We start from the raw sequence: 24825 nt of genomic DNA on the forward strand, positions 1-24825 counted from the left end.
TCTTTGTCATGATGATTGTTCCAGATAGGTGCATCTGACTCACATAGGAAAACTCAGAGTGCTTCACTGAGGATGTTAGACATATTTTCTCCTTTGAGTCAAGAGTGTAAAACTAGGCCTCAAAGCAGCCAGCAACTTCATCCCTTGCCTCATAAAACAGCCTGAGAAAAGGCCAACTTTCAGAGAAAAGCTGAGAAAAGATGTGAGAACTAAACAGGCTTAGGCTGGTATTTCCTGAGACTATAATATCTACATGTGAATTTCTTAGTATGGCCACCAGTAAACATTCTTTGGTTTTGCATTTGTTTGTGTAGTTTTCCGTCTCTTACCAATGAAAAATATTGCCTTATCTTAGAGTTAAAGAAATATGACATTAAAAAATTGCACCCTACAGGGCTAGGTGTGGTGGCTCACGGCTGTAATCCCAGCACTTTGGGAGGCCGAGGTGGGCGGTTCACGAGGTCAGGAGATTGAGACCATCCTGGCTAACACGGTGAAACCCCATCTCTACTAAAAATACAAAATAAAGTAAAATAAAATAAATAAATAAATAAATAAATAAATAAAAAAAATTAGCCAGGCGTGGTGGTGGGCTCCTGTAGTCCCAGCTACTCGGGAGGCCAAGGCAGGAGAATGGCATGAACCCAGGAGATGGAGCTTGCAGTGAGCTGAGATCATGCCACTGCACTCCAGCCTGGGCAACAGAGCGAGACTCCGTCTCAAAACCAAACAAACAAACATAAATTGCACCCTAGATTTAATGAAAAACAAATGTTAAAATTATTCAATAGTGTTTTTAAATTAATTAAAAATAATTTAGGTATAACAGAACATAAAGAATATATATAAGAACTCATGCAATGGCTGGTCAGCTTAAGAAATCAAACAAATTCAGATGAAGCCAATAGGGTAAGCCATTCCCAATTGCTTCCCTCTCTCTCACCCCTGAAGTAATCATATTAACTTGATTATTATAATTACCTTGTTATTTTAATTATATATATGTGTATATCTATATGTATTACATGTATGTATTATACATACATGAATCTGGAAGCAAAGGCAAATTCTTAGCCCTTCTCACTATGTTAAATGATAAACCTGATACAAGACATCATCATTTCTTTCCTGAATAATTGCAACAAATATTTGGAGATCTTTCTTCTTTGACCCTTTTTTCCCTTCAGAATATTCTCAAAAGAGTAGTTAGAATCATTCTTTTAAAACTTGAGCCAGACTGTTTCATTCCTCAGCTCAAAACCCTCCAACACTGTTCCACACCACGTTGTAAGTGAGAGTTCTTGAAGTGTTCAACAAGGCTTCTATTCTCTCCCTGACCTCACCACCTACCATTCTCTCCACTGCTCACTTCACCTGGGTCATACTTTTCCTGAAGGTGCTGGGCACACTTCTGCTGGTCAGCCGGGAACGTTATTTGTAGGATTCATACAGCTCTCTCCCTCATTTTCTTCAGCGATTACCCAAATGTCATCTTCTTGTGAAGCCTTTCCAGATAACATTATTTCCAACTTAGTTTTTTTTTTTTTAATTGCAGATGCCCAGAATTGAATTGCCCGTATTCATCAATTCACAGCACACAGCCACCCAATTAACATCTGTCTCTGCAATAACCTGTATTTGTTTGGTACTTTATTTAGTTTATATTTTTCCCTTGCATCTTACTAACTTTATCATCCTCATTACGCTCCCAACCAAAGGCAACCAATCTTGAGTATTTAGTGTATTTCTTTTCAATCCAACTTCTATGTATTTGTTTACATGAATGTTTACAAAAAGATGTATCTGTGAGAATATCTAGTTTGGCTTTCTTTTTATTCTGAACTAAAATAATATCATGCTATGAATCTCATTATTTTTACTAATTTATTTCTCACTCAAATCTATGTTTTTGAAATCTATTGACTTTATTATATGTAGATCTAGATAATTTTTTTTCTGACAGTTGCATGGTATTCCATTACCTGCCTATAATATATTTTATGTATCTGTTCCTCTAGTTATGGAGAAATAAATATATTGCCTCCAGACTTTTACAACCACAAAAAATGGAAAGCATTTCTTTCTTTCTTTCTTTCTTTTTTTTTTTTGACGGAGTCTCACTCCGTCACCCAGGCTGGAGTGCAGTGGCACTATCTTAGCTCATTGCAAGCTCCACCTCCCAGGTTCACGCCACTCTCCTGCCTCAGCCTCCCGAGTACCTGGGACTACAGGCGCCCGCCACCATGCCCGGCTAATTTTTTATATTTTCAGTAGAGATGGGGAAGCATTTCTTTACTAATGCCTTTGTAAATGTGTACTTACCAAATAATTTAAGTTTCTTTGGTATTATTTTATATTTCATTTTTTCCTTTAGCATCACAAAACAATTATTCTTTATTATCCTAGGACAGTGGTCCTCAACCTTTTTGGCACTAGAGACTGGTTTTGTGGCAGACAATTATCCCATGGATTGAGGGTTATAGGGGATGGGTTCAGGATGAAACTGTTTCATCGCAGATCATCAGGCATTAGGTTCTCATAAGGAGCACGCAACCTAGATCCCTCACACACGCAGTTCACAATAGTATTCACATTCCTAAGAGAACCTAATACCACTGCTGATCTGGCTTAGTTCCTAACAGGCCACAGACCAATACAGGTCTGTGGTCATAGGGTTGGGGACCCCTGTACTGGAAGAAATAAAGCTTTCAAAGTTATAAGCTAAGAAATTATTCCATATATTTCTATAGCCCACTGTCTTCCAATCTCTCACTCATTTCAGCTCAGAGTTTTGCAAAAGAGATAGAACTTAAAAAGATCATTACAATTACAGCGTCATTGGTGCAATGATGGAGGCACTGACAGGAGCAAGAGAACACTTCCTTAACAGAGCCAGCTGGAGAGTGCCCACAGATAGGTTCTTGAAAAAGGTAAGCTGAGGGGTGGGTCTCAAAGGATGAACAGGTGTTTTCCAGGATCAAGCATTTTGGGAAGGGGTGATCACATTAAGCAAAGAGAACAGCAGGAGCAAATGTAACAAGAGAAACTGCAGAGCCTGTGTGGAAGACTCCACACAATTTTGATATAGCCAGATGTAAAGTGGGAGAAAGGACATGTCAGGAGATAAAGTGGAGAAGTAGAAAGAGGGGCTGGTTGTGTTAAAACCTAGCTAGAGTTATATGGTTGATGGGGTCCATAGAAACATTTTATGCTAGAGAGTGACAAAATCAGATTAGACAGGTGCTGTAAAAGAGATGTGAAGATGATGATAATTCATCTTCAAAAACTTCAAAGGTAGATTAGGAGATCAATGTGGACACTAGACATTTCTTTTGGTGAGATGTGATGGAAACCTAAACTTAGGCAGTAGTTAGAATGAAAAAAAGGAAAGAGATTTAAGAAATACTGAAGAGGTAAAATCTGCAAGTATTTGGCAATTGCCTAACTGTGGAAATGAGACAGTGATTAGAAGAATAATGTAACTGAAACCAAACCTGAGATATAAAATGCAGGAGGAGAAGAAATTTACAGGTTAAGAGCCATAATATTTTCTTCTATCCTTTAGCAAAACAAACAAAACTAAAATCTGATATATTTTTCTATAACAATAAATTTGCGTATTTAGAGTTTTAAGTCTTCTTAAAAGTTTATGTTTAAATCATTAACAAATTATTCTTAAACAATTATGTTTAAGTAACATAAAATTGTACATTTCCATAACATATCTCCATGTTATCATGTTTGCCATTATAACAATTCAACCTAGATTGATTCTAGATCATATTTTGCAAAATGAATAATTAGTGACTCATTAATTAATAAAGACACAACTTTTTGTTTTGATACTTTAAGTTCTGAGGTGCATGTGCAGAACGTGCAGGTTTGTTATTGGTATACACGTGCCATGGTGGTTTGCTGCACCCATCAACCTGTCGTCTACATTAGGTATTTCTCCTAATGCTATCCCTCCCCTAGCTCCCCATCCCCCAGCAGGCCCCAGCATGTGATGTTCCCCGCCCTGTGTCCATGTGTTCCATTGTTCATCTCCCACTTATGAGTGAGAGCATATGGTATTTGGTTTTCCGTTCTTGTGTTAGTTTGCTGAGAATCATGGTTTCCAGTTTCATCCATGTCCCGGTAAAGGACATGAACTCATCCTTTTTTATGGCTGCATAGTATTCCATGGTGTATATGTGCCACATTTTCTTTATCCAGTCTATCATTGATGGTCATTTGGGTTGGTTCCAAGTCTTTTCTATTGTGAACAGTGCCGCAATAAACATACGTGTGCATGTATCTTTATAGTAGAATGATTTACAATCCTTTGGGTATATACCCAGTAATGGGATGGCTAGGTCAAATGGTGTTTCTAGTTCTAGATCCTTGAGGAATTGCCACACTGTCTTCCACAATGGTTGAACGAATTTACACTCCCACCAACAGTGTAAAAGCGTTCCTATTGCTCCACATGCTTTCCAGCATCTGTTGTTTCCTGACTTTTTAATGAGTTTTCCTGACTTTTTAATTGAGTTTTAAATAACTCAATAATTTCATCTCATTCTATTGTTTTAACCCGTGCCACAATTATTTCCAGGAGCATTTTAGTAGAATATTTTTTTAAAAATATATTTAAATGCTTTATTAAGAAAACTATGAACAAGAAAATGATTAACTTTAATTTTTATAAAAGTTTAAAATATCACATGACATGCTAGACAAATCTCAATCTGAGACTGCTAATCCATGTTCCTAAAGTCACAAGAAAATGACATTCTGAAAGTGGATCATATTCAGAGCTCTAAAACACCCATAAACCAATGAGCAACAGCTCATATTAATTTTACTCAGATAAACTCGTGGCTGACTATAAAAAAACCTGCAAATTGACTGAGGAATAACACAGCAGTCTCAACATCAAACTAAATTGTAAAATTTGACCTACATTTTGACCCAGCCAAGTCATCATTAATTAAAAGGAAATGAGTTCAAACTATCAGACTACCAAAAGTAATAAACACTTGAAGAAAAAGCTGTCTTGAAAATAAATTGTTGAGAAATAGTTCCTGTTCATTTGGCCTCTTGCGGTAACTGAAATCATTATAAACTACCTTTTCCACCAATTAAAATAGAAGTCAAAGAGAGCATGCCTCTGCTTAGCTAAACATAGAACCATAGAATGTGAAATGGACTCAGGCACTTCAGCACTAAAAGATGGCTTCAACTAATAAGTGTATTTCTCTGATTTAATGTCACATTAATGAATAAAAGAAATATTTTTAAAAAAACAAAATAATAACTCAGTTAGCTGCCTTACTCTAGAAGATGTAGTATTTTGATCAGTTACATTTCTTCTGGTTCAAGAAATTCCTTAATGTTCTCAGCAAACTTTTTGAAATATGTATAGCAACATTTAAGTCTTCCCAAAAATAGAATTGTAATTTCCTGTGATAAGCCTGCTTTTCAAACCTTATGGTAGCATTCTGAATTTCTGATCTCTTTGTATAATACCATAGATGCATAAAATACAAAGTATTAAACTAATTCTTCTACTGTTTTCAGGATATGCCCTAAATGTTTTAATTAAAAATGTCAAATCCTTCTTCTAAGACTTGTCTGCCAGTGATTTTCTGTGTTTACTAAGAGTGCTCCACACACACTCACATACTAATCGGAATATGGAAGAATGTAATTGAATAAATTCTTTAAGTAACGTAAAATTGTGTATTTCCATAGCACATCTCCATATTATCATGTTTGCCATTATAACAATTCAACCTAGACTGATTCTACATATTTCTGCAAAATAAATAGTGACTCATTAATTAACAAAGACAACTTTTAAAAGCAGGTTTTAAAATAACTCAATCATTCTATCTCATTCTGTTCTTTTAATGTGTACCACAATTATTTTCAGGAGCATTTTAGTAGAATATTTTATTTAAAATATATTTAAATATTAAGAAAACTATGAACAAAAAATGATTAGTTATATAAAAGTTTAAAATATCTCCTGAAATGCTAGACAAATCTCAATCTGAGACTATTAATCCATGTTCCTAAAGTCAAAACCGTAAAGTCACAAGAAAATCACATTCTGAAAATACATAATATTCAGAGCTCTAAACACACATAAATCAATGAGCAACAGCTCATATTAATTTTACTCAGATAAGCTCGCACATAACTGTGAAAAATAGTTGAATCAATTAGATTGATTCAATTAGATTCTTAAATCGAAGAAGGATCAATTAGAAGAACTTAATTGAATTAGATTCTTCCATATTTGAAACAACAGGTCAATGTCATTATCTATACAAAGCTAAGAAAGCAGGGCGCAGTGGCTCATGCCTGTAATCCTAGCACTTTGGGAGATGGAGGCGGGTGGATCACCTGAGTCAGGAGTTTGAGACCAGCCTGGGTAACATGGTGAAACCCCATCTCTACTAAAAATACAAAAATTAGCTGGGCGTGGTGGCAGGCACCTGTAATCCCAGCTACTTGGGAGGCTGAGGCAGGAGAATCACTTGAAACTGGAAGGCAGAGGTTGCAGTGAGCCAAGATTGCACCACTGCGCTCCAGCGTGGGCAATAGAGCAAGATTCTGTCTCAAAAAAAGAGAGCAAAATGCAAACATTCTACCTAATTCAAACTCCAAATTACTCTTTTAACTCATCTTTAAAGTACTGTATTGTCTTATAATGCATAGTCAATTTCTTTCTTAAAAATCCTGTGAAGGTTTGCTTTTCATCATGTTCCAACAGTTTCCCTGACTTTTAAAATCAGTTTTTACATTGCCTTCTGCTGTTAACATTTTTTTTCTCTTAATCTTTCTAAATCATATTTGTGTTTAGTGATCATTTTACATGATGACCATTATCACATCATTTCATCTTTATGGTGCTGGTGCCCAAAGCTGTTTGATTTGCATTTTGATTCTGAATCATTTTTAGAACAAAGAACCTCATTTGTCTTCCCAGATCACTCTCAGAGCTGTCTGCCCTGCATCTCATACCTCTGCCCCTGCTTGCATTCCAGTCCTTATCTGTTGAATTGCCTCCAAAGGAGTCCTCCAACTTCAGATATGATCCTCCCTAACCCATCCTTCACAGCCCCAAATCTGTGTAATTTTCTTTCTTAAAATCAATCTGTATCTTCCAACTGCCTATATACAGTGTGGAGTCTAAGTTCCTCCTGACAGCTTCAGATATTTCATAATTTATCTGAACTGTGACTACTCTCAAATCCTATCTTCCACTACTCCCTCCAGCACAGAACTATGCTACAGTCAGGCAGAAGTGTCCACAAGTTCACCAATATCACATATTTTCTCATATTGCAAAGGCTTTGACAATGATGTTTCCCCATATTAGAACCCTTGCCAGCCTTCCTCCAGCTATGAATACATATTCCTTTTATTTCAAGAACTATTTAAAAAAAAATTCCTGCCAGGCAGGCTTTCCTTATCCGTCCTAAAGCAGAGTACCTTAATATTCAATATACATTCACATCTGTCAGAACTCTATGCCAATTGTTCATGAACATGTTTGTCCTACTAGACCGTTTTTTTTTTTTTTTTTGGTAGAGACACTGCATTAATAATCTTCTGTAGATACAGCTACACTTGTGAAAAGAGAAGCACAGTCAATGTAAATTCAGAGTTACTATACTTTTAAGTAAATTATGTAGTTTTTAATTGAAGTAATAATCTCTCTGAGTTCAGTTTTAGGGTGGTGAACTCCTTAAAACCTGTACAACAACATACAGGATTAACATGACTTTTCAAGGTGTCTTAGGTATGGCTGGCATATGAAAAGAATCGAATGTTTTAACAGACTCTCTCGATGTTTTTGTGTAAGCATTTATTTCAGTTTCGCAACTATGTTATTAAGGTTGGTTTAGCCTTTGGTTTCTCTGAGTTTTTATTACTTGACTCAAAAATATTTATCAAGTGGGCATTTTGTGCAAGTCTCTGAGCCAGACACAGGGAATAGCATAAATACAGTAATACCTTATTATAAAGTATTCTTGTGAGATTTGGGTCCACCAGATTTTCTAAAGGTCCTAGCCGAATGCTTGGCAAATAAATGAAAGTTGTGTTATTTTTGTTGTTATTGTTATTAAGGGGTATGTGTAGATTTTTTTTTGAAAAAGATGAATCATCATTTAGAATGAATATATATATATAATCATTCAATATGACAATATCATAATACAATGTGTAAGATAAAGCCCTGCTACTGCTACTTAGCATTACATAACACCAACAACAGTTGTCTGGGCTCCATAGTGCAATGTAAATTAGAGAAATCACAATGGTGTGCTATTTCTTGGATAAGTGAGCATTCACGTTGGATGATAACAGCCTAAAATTGCATCTGCTTAGTGCAGGACAAAACATGACTTGAGTAGATAGCAATTCTTTTTTCAAAGTAAAAGATTTAAACAGAATAATCCACCTCCACAGTTTTTAGTGGTAAAAAGCAAATAATAAAATATATTGATTATTTTAGAGACTAGCAGTCAACATTTAATAAACCAGCAGTGCTGTACTTTCTCCAGAGTCTATTATCTCGTTTTCATACTACTTTCTTATCTGTAAAACTGGTTCCTTAAGGGAAAGTAATACTTGGTTGACCATGGGCTTCTTTTCTGAAATGTGCTGATCTTTTCTTTTTCCAGTTTTACTTACTTATAAAATATTTTCTTATACAGAAAATTATGTAAACTTCCAGCATTTTCTAGAAATAATAAATTTTAAAAATTTTTCATTAGAGAAAGTAATAAACTAAAAGGTGGGAAAGTGAATTATCTTCAATAAATTTTGTCATTTTTAAAACTTCTAGTTTTTTTCTTCCTGAACATTTATAAATTTATTTTTAAACTTTCAGTGAACAGGAAAAATAATCTAAAAGTTAAAATGTTTGAATTTCATAGACTTTTTTCCCCCCAGAGATTTTGTATTTTACATCATCAAAGTCAGGTTTTTTAAAAGTGAAAAAAGCTTTCTCAATTCAACAATGGTGCTATCAGGAGGTGTTTAATGAGTGTGTCAGATAAAAAGAGTACTTAATTGTAATACCTACTACTGAACAGTTTTAAGAGAATGGATATTCAAAATAATTTAGGGGAATGGTAGAAAATTATTTACTTCAAATAATACCATTTTTTCTTATTATTATGCAGTTTGGTTCCTATTGCTTGTTTTTTATTTTTTCATATAACAAAAGGTTGAATAATTTTATGGCTTTTTTTTTTTTTTTTTTTCTGACAAGGTCATCCAGGCTGGAGTGCAGTGGCATGATCTCGGCTCACTGTGACCTCCGCCTCCTGAACCCAAGCGATCTTCCCTCCTCAGCATCCCAAGTAGCTAGGACCACAGGCATGTGCCACCACACCCAGCTAATTTTTGTATTATTTTGTTAGAGATGGGGTTTTGCCATGTTGCCTAGACTGGTCTTGAACTCCTGGACTCACACAATCTGCCCACTTTAGCCTCCCAAAGTGCTGGGATTACAGGCATGAGCCACCGCAGACCACCACAATTTTATGTTTTTGACTTCTTTCTTAAAAAAATAAAATCTGAAATTTCACATATCTCAATCATTTATTTTACCGAACTCATAGTCAAATTGCTAAGAGAAACCCACTGCCAATTTTTTTTAAAAAATCTGTTTCTTGGATTCTTTACATTCATATTTCTTAAAATAATTTTGTATTGCCTTTATAATATATTGGCTTTTTAAATTTTGGTAGATGAAGATTTAGCTTTTCTCATTCCTGTCATATGTTACAATCTTGGTTAAACTAATATTTGCAATTTATATTAACTTGCCTCTTTAATATTCATTTTTGAGCAAATTTGGTTCTTATATGGCTTTACTTAATTTTACTTTTTTCCTTAAGTTATTAATTGTTTTGTTTTACAATTTGCTCAGCTTTCCATGTATCTTATCTCTAAATGTTCTCAACACTTCCAAGAGCACCTCTTTCAATACTGTTTTTCACTTGGCCAGACACATCATGACTTTTGTCAATTCTCTTCTCTCCTGCATGAGCACCCCATTCACTACCCATGTGCAGCCTAGAACTCTCCACATATTTTCGTTTTTGAAATTCGTGTTGTGGTGGAGATGTCAAAGAGAAGGAAGATTCACATTCTATGCCAGCACTATCTATAATGATCCCTGGCTTTGACCTTCCTGCCTGAGTTTTTTTTAAGGTAGTATCTATGTGTGTGGCCGATGCTCAGGTGAAGATGCAAAGTAGTATCAGCTCTGGTTTTAAGTTCCAGCCAAGTCGATGGGCACTCTGCAGCAGCTGCCCCCATATGTTGAGAAAACAAAACCACAGGCTGGCTCTTCTGCTAGTGCTTGGTCACAGTGTATACCTGTTCACCTCCCTGGAGACAAACGCCATTCGAAATTGGGTTTTCAGGATCCTGGAAGTATTGAATGAATTTCTAAACTTCACTAGTTTCTGTGGAGGGCCAATATTTTTTTATTGGGCTACTAGAAATGTCCAAAACCCCAAAATACATTGGAATCAAATTCAGAATTTTAGTAACTGCTAATGAGCTCTTCATATTTGATATTTGATCTCCATATCTCTATATCTGATCGGATTTTCTCAGGTGTTCTTTATTTCTGCTGCATGGCTGTTGTCTTTAGATTCTCCTTTTCTCATCATGGAAGTCCTCTATTCTTTGTGTCTCTTGATTCACAAAGTATCGTGTGTGGGGTCAGGGTATGCTTGCATGTGGTTAATTCGCTATTTTGGTGGAGCATATCTTCAAGGAGCTTCCTGAGATAGGTAGCATGGAAAGTAAAAGTTTTGTTCTTAGCCTTCTCAAAAATCTTTTCGTTTTACCCTTACATTTGATGGATAGTTTGTGTATAGATTTTTAGTTTACAATCCCTTCCATTTGAAATTTCAAAGGCATTAATTATTATCCTTTTCCTTTTAAGCCTCTATTATTGCTGCTGAAATATTGTTTGAATTCTTATCTTTTCTTCTTTCTGGTTAATGTACATTAATTAATTACCTGGAGAAATATTTAGCATCTGCTCTACGTTTCTTGTTTTCTGAATTATTATGATGCTGTCTCATGCTGCAAGTCTCTTTATTTCTTGTCTTTCTAATGTGGAGATTTATTTTCTTCAGTTTAAAGAAATGTGTTGTAGTTTGAATAATGTTTCTTTTCATCTCTCTCTTTTCTGTGGAATTACTGCTAGTTAGAATTTGAGCCTGATAGGTTAATCACTTAATTGTTTTTAACATTTATAAGTTTTTGTTATTGTTTTTATTGCTAATTTATCTTCAGTGAAAAGCCATTGTCACTGACATGCCAGTTCATAATTTATTTTATTTTTTTGAGATAGTCTTGCTTTGTCACCCAGGCTAGAGTGCAGTGGCACGACCTCAGCTCACCACACCCTCTGTCTCCTGGGCTCAAGCAATTCCCCTATCTCAGCCTCCCTAGCAGCTGGAACCACAGGCATGCACTACCACACCCAGCTAATTTTCGTATTTTTTGTAGAGACAGGGTTTACACCAAGTTGTCCAGGTTGGTCTTGAACTCCTGACTGAAGCAATCTGTTCTCCTTGGTCTCACAAAGTACTGGGACTAGAGACATGAGCCACTCTGCCTGGCTCTCCAGTTTATAATTTTTGACCATGTTTGTTCTTGTTTGTCCTTTTTTGAGCAAAATGTGGGAGATCTTTATTTAGTATAGTGATCATTTAGTGATCATACAACTTACAATATTTTAGTCTTATTTATCATTTGTTCATTGCTTTTATTTTTGGTTTCTTTTACTATATAAGTGTTATTATTATTTGTAAACAAAAATGTCTATTATTTCTTTGATGGCTTATGACTTCTTATCTTGCTTAGGAAATTGCCCCTCATATTCCACTAAGCCTGTTCAAATCTTATTTGGATTTCCTTCAAACATTTTTATTATTTCATTTTTAAATTTCATCGCCTTAATTAACCTTAAAATTACTTGGTATATGGTAATGACTAGAAGTCTAATTTTCTTTTCTTACTGAAGAAAATTATGGCAGAACTATTTGATAAACAAACCAGCTTTTTCTATGGAATGAAATATCTGTTCCATTGGAATTTATAATAATCATTTACTTTGAAACCATATATGGATTGGTTAAGTTATCCATTTGTCCATTTATCTGTTTGTCTATTTTGTGTTAATTTATGTTGTTTTGAATACAGAAATTTTCAATATCTGATAAAACAAGATTTTTAATTTTGGCAAGCTACATAGCATCTGTAATGTAAATGGTGTTATTAGCTGGCTGGCTATAATCATTAAGTGTTGGATGTTTTCCTTTACAAACCACTTAAGATAGTCTTATAAATTTAAAATATTTTTTTCATAAAATAGCTGTGTAACAATGAATATCAAAATAAAAATGTTGGTAAGTACAATGGTAAGAGTCAGGTGATGTTAGATTAGCTACCTGTAGATTCTAACTCTAATAAGTTGGCTACAAAACTCTGCTTGAATGGCTTTACTGCTCTAGGTCTCTGTTTCCTTGACGGTATAAGGTGGAAATTGTTATTTCAATTATTCCATATCTATTATCTCCTACTGTCTTGTGACAAATGAACCAGCCAATGTGAAGGTATTTAGAACAAAATAAACATTATATATTGGTGATATTTATACATCTTTTGTTAATTTTCTACATCTATACTAAGAAAATATTCTTGGCTTATATTTATTCAGTGTTATTTACTAAGTTTTAGTATTCTTATCTTGATTCAAAAGCCTCTCCCTCATAAGTAAATCAGAGCAACAACTCCCAGTGCAACATTTCAGGGACTTGTACGTAAAGAAGACATTTAAAAAATTACTGAAAACTACTATTTCAGATATTAATCTCTGAAAGTCTAAAATATTCTGGGCTTTCATCAAGCAATTGACAATGCTTTGATGTGTGCTAAGACTAAGAAATACCCAAGATCACTTACAGAAATTTAATTCATTTAACTTTTCAGTGGTTGATCAATACCCTCCAGAGATGAATCTGACTTAGATTTAAGACACAAATTTTTTTAAAAAATTCAATAATAGGGTATTTTGCAGTAAATGTCATTAATTTTAAATTCTCAGTGAATAATCCAGGACTAGAAATAAGTGACACTGGATTTTAGATTCTCGTAATTTAGGAAAATGTGATAAGGTGATAAGGTCCAGGGAAATCACCCCCAAATAGGAGGAGGCTTTCCCCTTGCACCCTTTGCTCTAGCTTCACTGAATAACTTCTCTCCTATATACCCCCAATCTTTTCTTCCATCTGTGTTGTTCCTCATGGTGTTCTTCAGTCTGAACTTGGCCTCATTCATTGCCACATGTCTAGACCTTGTTCAACTTTCAAAGCAGTCACTACTTGTAACCTCTTTCACAAAACCATGCTCCCCACCATCACTTCTACAGATGCTGCCACGCTTTTCAGTGCTGAAATTCCAAAGCACATAATTTTCCCTCTGGTTTATACATTTTTATTGTAATTATTCTTTGCATCATGGTTATTAAAGCCCCTTCTCTGAATGGATACTGGCTATACACACCTGGTTCAGCAAGCATGCTTCCTGGCTGCTGATGAAATAGAACCAATCATACTAGATGGACAGTATGCTCCCTCAGATCAGCATATGTATTGAATCGATCTCTGTAGGATCCAAAGTTTTAATATGGTGTTTTGCATATAATAGATACACTCCTATATAGCACTAATCAACTTTGGAAATATAAGAAAGGTAGCATAAGTATTGGGAAAAATAAGACAGCAAGGTCCCGTATTTGTGGAGTGAATATTATTGGATGCCATAATAATAGCTGTTATTATACTCTAATTGAGGATCTTCCATAATGGTTTCATATTTTCTCTTTGAGAGTAGAGCCTAGCAAATTTCTAGAATGTTTGAGGTTTATTTGTTCTGGAAACTGAATTTCCATTCTTACTGAAACTAAATTGAATTTTATAAAGATACTTAAGAAAACAAATGATTTATTAGGGTTATTTGTTCTTGAAAGGTATATAGCCAAGAAAATTAAACTTCATGGAAAGTTGTGATTGTCATACTTTTTAAAGATGATGAACACCTGGTTTAGGAGACTTAATGGATCAAGGCAGCTACTACATGGATGTTCACTGGCAAAAAATAACAGTATTAAATACATCCATCTTAACTAATAGAAGGGTCAACTAGCTTAAAGGATGTAATTAGATGTTTTTAGTGTAAATTGGGAAAACATTCATCTGTACAATTTGAAAGTCTAATTGGTTTGATTTGAATCTTAAAGAAAAGTGGTCTTGTATAGCTCTCATTGTCAACAGGTGCACAACATTTTGTCAATCCTGAATAATAATCATTTCTTTGGATGGGACCAAAATGACTCTATCTCACATATACTCCTAATTTAATAATAGCTACAACTTAAAGGATGTTAACTGTATGCCAAACATAACACTTATTTTCACTTTACATGTGCTCTCAATTGTGGAAATTCAATGACTGATTAGTGGAGATAGTCTGAAAAAGTGTTACTGTTTTATACTACAACTTAAGTCAGAATCCCAGAACCCTTCATAGAGCTCACATTCTGACCCATTGAACTAATCTCATGCTGGGATTAAAATTCATAAACAACTTCTATGAATAAGGAAAAACATTGTTAGAGAAAATGACTAAGTGGAAAGTTATTGTTTTTAAATTAGAAGCAGAATAAATGGACTTGCTTAATAAGAAGAACAAGGACATGGCTATTTAACATTAAAAAACAGTAACATTCTCAACAGAAATTGCAACCCCATAAAACATCACTTTTTACATTCTGAACCCTATAAAGCAAAAACAAGAATAAAAATTGTATGTGAACGAACTGTCTAAAAGCGATTACTTAAAATCTATGATATACTCTGAATTAAAGTATGCTGTCCTAAAGCAAATCTTTGTAGATGAGTATTTCTTAGAGTGGACTAAGTTGTTCATAAAGCAAAGTGCTTAAATGAATAATATAAGTACTCAAGATGAAGTAGAACATTTCAAGGATCTATAATTTCAAGAAAACTGTGCTTATCTACAGAGTCATAGTTTTTCTAATGTCCTGGTGAAGGATTGAACGGAGGAAAAATACAATAAAAAACTATATATTTTGTCTAAAAAAATTGAATTGACTCTTGTTTGTTTTTGTTCTCCCACTAAATTGGCTGTTTATGTTCACTGACAACAAAAGGAAGTAAAGACAATTCTTTGGATCACTCAAAACAAACACAGGTTATACATATATCTCAAGTACAACACAAAGTTGATTCCGTATTTCTGTGTGGGCAAAACAAAATCTTGCACTTTAAATTGATGTGTCCTCCTATCTGCATAGAGCAAATACATTCTTAATCATTTTCTCCTCACTCTGTTTATATATTCTTTCTAATTTAAAATTGCCTCTGAAAGTCTAATATTATTGCAGTTTTCTTCTCCATATTATTAACTCTTTTTTATATTTCTCTTACAGTGATTCATGCCAAATTCATATGGTTATGTAGATTATACATTTGATTATTGTCAAATGTTAACAGTAACTCAGTCAAAAACAACTTGTCCAAAAAGTTGCTACCAAAAGGGCACTTGACTATAAATAACTCACATTATATTACATATTCCATCTTGTTCCTGTCCTCAACCTCCGCCCCTCTGCTCAATGACTAATCTGAGATCAACTGTTGATCAGGGTCAGTTCATTAAAGGGGAAACATATTGACTCATAAGTTTAAATAAAAATAAAGTAGCCTCTGATTGGCTCCTTCTTGGAAAACAAGCATGTTTTGTGTGGGACTGATATGAAAGAAGAAAGCAGTATTAGGATGAACAATTTCTGTTCATTGACAGCTGTTAACATTTATACTAAAACAATTTTATTTATAAACTTTAGGATTAAAGAAAGGTAAAATTAAGTAGCTAAAAGTATGCATGAATTGCTTCTCTATATATGTAAATTCTAGAGTAACATGAAAATCAATAGCTACTAATTGTATAGACATTCTCTGAGCAACTCTGCGGGCAAGGCTGTCTGCTAAGTGCTGGGATAACAAGAGGAGTAAGTGCTTTCTCTGGTCTGAGAGTTGTTCAGCCTTATGTAGGAGACAAAAATAGAAATAGGTGATTTAAATCAAAGAACAATGATAAAATATGCAAATTCTGTCAACTGTGTGTGTTAAGAGCATAGAAGGAAAAGAAGGCAAATGGGGAAGAGAGTGAATTAAGTGCAGGGCATACGTAGTTTGATGCATCCATGTAAAATATTGTGCCAGCCCTATACTTATGTGCTTTCGGATACATTCTTCAGTCTTTTCCTTGCTTTCTTCTCAGAGTAGCTGCCCTGTACAGTTTTGCAGACCTCTCTGTCAACTGGCTTCCAATTGGATTTGATCAGGCACTGGCAGAGATGGGAGACTGGAAGGAAGAGAGAACCAGGATATTTCTACCCATCCTTGTCTGTCTCAGGATATATTTCTGGCACTGGCTGAATTTCTTTCATGTTTCTTACTCCCAGAAAGCAGGCGTGTCCTGGTTTTGGCTCTCACTGTCCTCTAGCTTACTGGAACAATAGCTATTTTTCTGCTGCTTCACTATACCCCACTTAGTTTCTCAGCTTCTTTCAAGAGTATATAATCAATTGCTAGTCATTTGTTTCCTCTATTTCAAATATTCAGAGCCATTTATAGTTTCCTGGTTGGACACAAATGCCTGACATACTGAGTCTAAATTCCAGGAGTTTGGGCTGCAGGTTTGGGACTAATCAACTTATAAGAGAGAGTTCATGAGTGTGTACAGAGATAGGGTAGGTAAAAAGATTGGTAGATTGAGGGTGGAACCCTTGTATTTGCAAGAGATAAAGGAAGCATAGCTTTTGAAGGAGTCCAAAGATTAATTTACAATTTGAGTAGAACAAGAAAAATGTGGCATTCACTTAAGCCCCTGAGAAAACCTAGGTATCACTTAGACCCAGCATTTGTCAGATGAGATTTCTGAAGATAGAGAAATGAGGTCACATATCTATTAAAGGCCAGAATTGAAAACCTGTTTTCAATTCTATTTCCCTAGGTAGTATTCTTGTGATAACACACCCATAATCACGCCAATAGTGTGACATTTGGTGTCATTTTCACTTGTTCTGACTTTGTTCTATGTGTGCACTTCAGTTTCCTTTTATATAACGCCAATATATGTTATTAGTTACCTCATAAGTAATTGTAAGAATCAAATGAGACAGTGCATGAAAAGTACTTAGAATAAACTACTTAGAATAGTTAAATGTATTGAGAGAGGTTGGAATGACACATGAAGGACAATAGGGCTACTAGATTCATTTTATTAATTTTTTATTTTTTCAGATGAAGTCTCCCTCTGTCACCCAGGCTGGAGTGCAGTGGCGAGATCTGGGCTCATTGCAAACTCTGCCTCCTAGGTTCAAGCAATTCTCCTACCTCAGCCTCCTGAGTAGCTGGGATTACAGGTGAGCACCACCACACCTGGCTAATTTTTGTATTTTTAGTAGGGACGGGATTTCTCCATGTTGGTCTCAAACTCCTGACCTCATGATCTGTCCACCTCGGCTTCCCAAAGTGCTGGGATTTCAGGAGTGAGTCACCACACCTAGCCAGGGATACTAGATTTTATCACACTATTATGAAAGGTAAGCTAGTCATCATAAAGCTTATAGATACTCTTTTTATATGTTTGCTGAAGTTAAGGTGCTTTCACATTTGGTAATAACTTACCATTTGTTTAATAAAATGAAATTTGAAATTAAATTTGGTTTTTCTTTAGAAGTTAGTTTAGCAGTGAATTTTTCTGTAAAATGATTTTTACACCATTAATTTCTTCTCAGCTTCATATATTTAAGAATTTCCATGGACTTAAATGAGGTTCCATGATTGATTTTCTATTTGCATGATATTTTAAACAAAATATATATTTTTAAGTTCAAGATTTCCCTCCTACCCTCGGAAAGTCTTCTGAGTCTTTTTTGTGTCATCCTTCTCATTCTTCTTTCTCTTTTAATTTTTTAGTACCCCAAGTTCCTTCAATGTTAAACACAAATGAGAAAACTGGGAAATTGTAAAGAAAGTCATTCTCATTTAATAGATAATGATGTCTTACTACCTATTGCTTTTGCCATTAGTATGTAACATTTAAATTTATGTTAAAAGAAAAATAACTCAAACATTTATACTGTAGAATGTAGATTAGGCCAAAATCTAATATTGTAAATTTTTACTTACCTTCAGTGTCTGCTAGTCCTACTCCTACCCCTGGCTGTTTTACAGGCTCTTGTCCATTCTGTCCCATCTTCCCTCTGTTTAGGAATAAAATAAAATGACATATTCAGTTATGATCTCATGAATGCAAAGGAGGCTAAATTTGCATAAATTAAATAACATTGAAAGTAATGGCAAAAACTGCAATTACTTTTGCACCAACCAAATATTTTCGGACTTGTAATAATTATTTGAATGGCACATACATACACAGTTAATTGCTCTATATCATGATTTTAAAATGTGAACTTGTTTATTATTCCTTTTCAAGCCAAATATATACCTCAACATTCAGTAATTTTTATTTGTAGACTCATTTATCAAAAAATAAGACCGTCATGACATTTCCAAACTTTGTTTTAGAATTTTTTATTTATTTCTAACTCAAAATTGAGAAGGGGCTTTATATTTTTATAAATTGTACTGATGAGTTATTCTAGCTGTTTTTGGTGAAAAGAGCAATATTGAAATAAATACTATATAAAAATGATATTTTAATAGAATATTTCTTATTTCATGTTTTTTTTTTCCCCAACTCCTTCCTGTGTTTTCTGCTATGTTGAGCAAACTGGCTTTTGTAGTCAGGCTGCTTGGTCTCTGCTTCTGGCTTTGCTATTTCTTGCTATGTGTAATGTAAGGCAAAGTACCTGGTCAAGACTGTTTCTCCTTTTGTGATAGAAAGATAATAATATTAGCTACACTTTGATTGTGAAAAAAATCACATGAAAAATGCATAAAAAGGTTTAAAGAGTGCCTGAAAAATCATAAGCATTCAATAAATATAGCATATTAATAGGTAGGCATGCTCATAGCAGCCTTAGAATTCAGCTGAAATCTGCTAATCACTTTTACTTTTCAGCTTCAAACTTTTTGGAAAGTCAACTAGATGAAGAATTCATGATACTTTGAGGATTGTAAGCTTAGAATGTTAATAATTTAACAGCTAAAGGACTGTAGGCCACTGCTTATTTCTCTGGCTACAGAAAAAGCTACATGGCACATGAAAAAGTTTGGAATTTGCCTTTATAAAACTTAAGTGTTATAGAAAGATGCTTGAACAAAAGAGCACTTTGTAAGCAATGCTTCTAGCATAGCAGGATTTACTGACAATTAATTACAACTTTCATAGGAAGTGTTTGGTTTGCTGGACCTGCTGAAAATGTAACCATATTTATTTCTTAAGAATCCAATCATATCTTACTTGAAAACTGCTCTAAAGATCCTCTTATTCTACTTCAGAGAAGGTGCTGAAATGTGTCTGCACATAATAAAAGAGGAACACATGTAAATTCAGAAATTATTTTAGCTCAAAAACCATTACATTGTTCCATTATAATAATTCGAGGTTAAAGGTTTAAGTACAAATTTTTATTAAGTGTGTATGTGAGGGACCAAGTTCATGCAAATTAAGCAATTTCCAACATTTCTGTTTTGCCATATGTATGTTAAACCATGGTCTGCATGGTCAACATCTGCATACATATTTAAGCAATGCACAAAATTTTAGCGTATGTAATTGCTTCATCAAGATTCAAGACAATTAGTTAAGAAAAGAAAACAAAAAAGAACTCTGCTCTATCTGTTAGCATTAGAGAGGAAAAAAAAGTTTAATAGCAGTAATCTTACTTTTATCAGTACATTACGCTGGTAGAGTGAGCCAAAACTTACCTTGTTACTGAACCAATTCTATTGAAAGTGAGGGTCTTTTTAGTATTGGTAATCTAGTAGATAATAATACTAAAAAATTAATATTCTTATACTATCCCAGACTTTTAAAAAGTAGTTACTATAAGTCTTAGTAATTGTAGCACAACTACATTTTGATAATTTTGGGCGTTGTTCTTGATTCTTAGACTTTATATGTTAAGGGTGATACCCAGCCAGTCTTTGCTTTTGATTAAAACTGATTTTAACATAGGTACTTAGTCAGTATGTGTAGTAAGTACATTTTGAAGATTATACAAAAAACTTTCACAGGATTGTGAAGCTAAGTTAAGTGCAAAGGAAATGTAACTGTGGGTCATGTGAAGGATGTGATTTCTCTGAATTCCCAATGACTACACTTTAGCTCAGAACATTGTTGCTATACATTTTATAATTTATATTTTTAAACAATCACTAGATATTTATTAAAAACTTTTACTAGCCCAAGCAATAATTTTATTAGATACAATGGGGGATAAAAAAGAACTGCCACATACTACTTCCTACACATATCCTATAGTGGTTTTCAAAAGTAAATATTTGTTGTGCTCATATGGCAAAGCAAGAGTCTCCTAGACAGTTGTGCGAAGCTTTGATTTACAAGAGAAACAGAAAGTGGAAAAAACCAAAATTAGAATGTGGTGCATGTATATATAAAATACATAATCTACTTATTCTACAGACATTCAGATATTGACAAAATAACATATTTACTCTTTGGAAGTTATAACTTTATCATCAGTGTTAAATTATATATTTTGAAAGGTGCAGAAAAATTGGAAGGATAGCAAATTATGTGTGGTTTAAAACCTTTCTAAATTCACATGGCATTTACAGCTTAGGGAGAAATGTAATGAATCTGTAGAAATTATTTTCTGTCAAATTGGATCATCAGAAGTCAAAGACCAATGGGATTAGATTCCTTTTAGGAAGAATTTCCAATAAAATAGAACTGATTAAGTACAAATAACTCTACTGAATCCATAGATGAAATTTCATAAAAGAAAAGAAAGCTAAGATGGGCAGGTGATACAACAATAATTTGCTTAATTTAAATTGAAAAAAAATGTAGTTAAAAACAACAAAATGAACTCATTTTCACTGTAAAAATCCATTTTCCCTAATGCTTTGCAACTGAACCGTTATCAAAATATTACAATTGTTGTGGACATCAAAAGGAAAGATTTATGAAAACGCTTATTTTAAAACAAAGAGAAATAGAAAATCCACCTGCTGAAAAGTCTTCACTTAGCATTGGAGAAAATGGAAAAGACAACCATTTTTCGACAACCCAGCTCAGGGTTGGCAAGCTCTGCAACGTGCCAGTTAGTAAATATTTTAGATGGGCTGTGTTCTAACGACTTAATGCTGCCCTGTGGCACAAAAGCAGCATCAGGCAATACAGAGCTAATAGGAGTGGTTGTGTTCCAATACAACTTAGTTTATATTCACTGAAATTTAAATTTCCTATAATTTTCACGTGTCACAAAGTATCACATTTCTTTTGTTTTTTCCTACACATTCAAAAATGGAAACGCCACTTTTAGCTCACTGGCCTTAGAAAAGCAGGTGGTAGACTGAAATTTGTCCTGGCCTAAATCCTGGGACCTGGGTGGCCCAGTGGTATTTTCAAAATCCAGAAGACTAGTTAATAGGGAGGAGAAGGAAAGGTCAGGAAGTTTGGATTTTGTTATTGGAATAGACATAATCTACATATTTATCTTAAATGCTACCAATATGATCAAAGTGATTCTAACACATTAAGTCTGCTAAAGTTTTGCATTTGATTTGCAAAATGACTTTTTTTTTGAGGTTTAATATTATGAATGATTCTTATTCCAAGAGTACCTAGTCAGGGACCTATGCGCTACTCGGTACTTGTTCTAGAAAGTATAGAAACACTTCAATGCCTTCAATCTTAATTGTAGAAGGATTTATAGTTGAAAAGTATAATTATTCACTATGTCCTCTATTTCAAATATGATATATGGATTCTTTGAATATGTTTAAATCTTTCCTGATTCAAGGTAAATTAATATATGTTTGTCTCAAATACCAGTAATGTTTGTATTTGATCATTATGTGATTAAAACATTTTTGTACTCCTGCTGGACTTTATTCTGGCATGGCTAAGTGATTAGCAGTTTTTACATCAAATAGAGATTGTATTGATTAAGTAGTTCTGGTAGTGACTAACATTTATCCTTAGAATTAACTGAATTATCCAATCTTTCTTGAACTATCTATCTTTACATAGGCATTAACAGTTGAAGTGTCTCAGGGACAATGACTCAGAATTGGATAATTGTCTGGTTATTTCCTGTTAACTGTTGAGAATGCCTTACTCATGATGCTGAGTAAGCTTTGTAGTAACAAAAAGAGACCCACTTACATCCTTGGAATAGGAAATAGATTAGTCTCCCCTGCAGTGCTGCTGCTTCCTTCACTGTCCACGCTATACCCACTGCCAAAGCTGCTGCCCGAGGAGCCGGTGGACACAGAGCTTTCTGCAGGCCGGTGATTGGGAGGCTTTGCTGCATGGTGTGGGAAGATTCAACACCACAGTCAATAAATGAAGCTGACATTGATCTACAAATGCATCATTATACATCTTCTTAATTTACATGTGTAAAGAAACAGCTACTGAAGAACTACATTTTTCAACCTGCCTTTTCGTTTCCTTTACTGATAATGCACAGTGGCAACAATAAATTATTTTACTGTTTTTGTTGGACATCAAGGAAAAACAATCACCTTTAGGGAAAAAAATATTTAATTTTTAGACCGAGTTAAATAGTATGTAACTATGCTACTATTATTATTTTTGTGGTTTCCTTGCACAGTATTGCAAAAATGATATGGTAAATAAAAAGCATTTTTGCTATTTCATGGAGAAAATAATTTAGAAAGATTTGGGTAGATAGAAATGGCAAGATAAAGAAAATTGCTTATTTTTTTCCTATTACTAGACAATAATCTGTTTTTCTCCTTAGAAGCAAAGATGCAAAATAGAATTTTAAGAAGTGATTGAAAATTCTGTTTGTTTTTATGTACCTTTGCCTGCTATCTCCAGCAAGTTTTTAAAATTTAAAGATATTTGCTTCCCTTCAGGCATTTCCTAGTTTATCATCAAGACTTGTCTCAAGAATTTCCTAAGTTTGATATTTGAATATAAGAATCCATATTCCCATAGAGACATTACACATTTGTGCAATAAATTATGCATTAGGGGTATAGTACTAATATTGTTGGCAGATTTGAGAAGAAATCTTGATGCAAAAAGAAGGAAGATAAGGCAAGTTTTTCCCTTATTTTGCTGGGGAGAAGTTTCTATAGTAAGTTTTTGAAATTGTTGATATTTGTCTTCTGCCAGAGAGAGTGAACTTTTTGGTCACACCGATCTGGTTTTGATTCCCAACCCACTCTTTAGCAACTCCACACCGCTTTTCTCATTTGGAAACAATGGAGTAAGTAATGCCTACCTCATAAAATGGTGGTTATGAGGAGTGAGATATGTAGGAGGCCAGTAACTTACTCTTTTTCCTCTTGTGATATTATTTGCCACATCCCCACTCTTCTCAAGGGCTTTACTATCAATGGCTGTTTCTTACTGTCTTTGAGCTTAAATAGTCTTTGAAAATGAATTTAACTCTATTCTCTTCTAAATCTAGATGTGTTCAAACCTACAATTCTACTTTGAGTCTTTTTTCTTCATAAATGCATCCCTATCCCATCAGGAGTTTATTAGCCAGTTGGATAGAGTTACACTAATGAGTGAACAGTTGATAATCATTTCATGGTCCTAAGATAGCTACATATTTCTTAAGGATATGTATAAAAACACAATGATTCTTAATGTGGTGGAATTTTAACCAATATAATAACTAAATGAAGTGAAGCACACAAACATTGTGTGGGAAACCATTTGAGGACAGGAAATCCACCATCAGGATAGCTAGCATCAAGTCTTGCAAAGGATTTAACTTTTCCCCCATTTCTTCACTTTTTCGAGTTCGGCAGTAGCGGGTTCTCTAAAGCCACAAGGAATTGTTATATATATTCCAGTGGCAGTAGGATCGCTTCCCCAGAATATGAATCCCTTCCCCAGAATAGGGAATCCCTTCCCCAGAATAGGAAGAAGAAAGAAATTTTTAATAGTTAGTCAATTGTATATCAGATGTGTATAATTTAGAAATGGCTATTTAGAACTTAGATGTCTATAATTTCCTAACTTATAGACATCTGATATACAGTTGACTAATTGAACTGAATGCTGTTAACAACCAGTCACCAATGAGTTACTAGTAACCCACAGGACTAGATTTGTGGAAACAGAATAGTTATGTATCTGAATATTTAATTTATGTAGAAGAAACCCAGATGATGTAGTTAGTGTTAAAAAAAAACTTCTTAAAGGAATAATTTAAAAAATGTAAAGGTAATATGAGTAGAATGTAAAATTATGGACATGTATAAAGTAGATTAAAATGCATAACCTACATAATAAGTCAGATTAGTTAATTGATTATAAACCAAAGAAAGCTGTCATACTTTTTGACTGGGATTCTATAATCCAATTCATAATTTTTAGTATGACACTGACTGGAAGACATTAATTTCATCAGTTGGAAAATCACAATTTACTATTTTCAAAGGTAAAACATAATTATTAGCCACTAATATTTAATCAATTTATATTTATTAAATTAAAATAATTTTAATTCAAGAGCAACCTCACAATGAACAAAAATAGCTACATTATAAAAATGATTTA

The 24825-nt window shown here is 34.0% G+C and overlaps 1 protein-coding gene across 1 annotated transcript in view; it reads right to left on the reverse strand.

Annotated features, from left to right (window-relative positions):
* The window catches only part of LOC105543919 (protein piccolo-like), a 92354-nt gene that overhangs the window by 24788 nt on the left and 42741 nt on the right, over nucleotides 1–24825 (reverse strand). Inside the window, exons 13-14 of the mRNA XM_011986109.1 lie at nucleotides 22444–22585; nucleotides 18312–18385 (exon numbers count right to left, since the gene is read on the reverse strand). Of these exons, the coding sequence (XP_011841499.1) occupies nucleotides 18312–18385; nucleotides 22444–22585 (216 nt within the window). The remainder of the gene's footprint in view (nucleotides 1–18311; nucleotides 18386–22443; nucleotides 22586–24825) is intronic.

The sequence above is a fragment of the Mandrillus leucophaeus genome, unplaced genomic scaffold (genome assembly GCF_000951045.1).
Source record: "Mandrillus leucophaeus isolate KB7577 unplaced genomic scaffold, Mleu.le_1.0 Scaffold293, whole genome shotgun sequence".
NCBI classification, from domain to species: Eukaryota; Metazoa; Chordata; class Mammalia; order Primates; family Cercopithecidae; genus Mandrillus; species Mandrillus leucophaeus.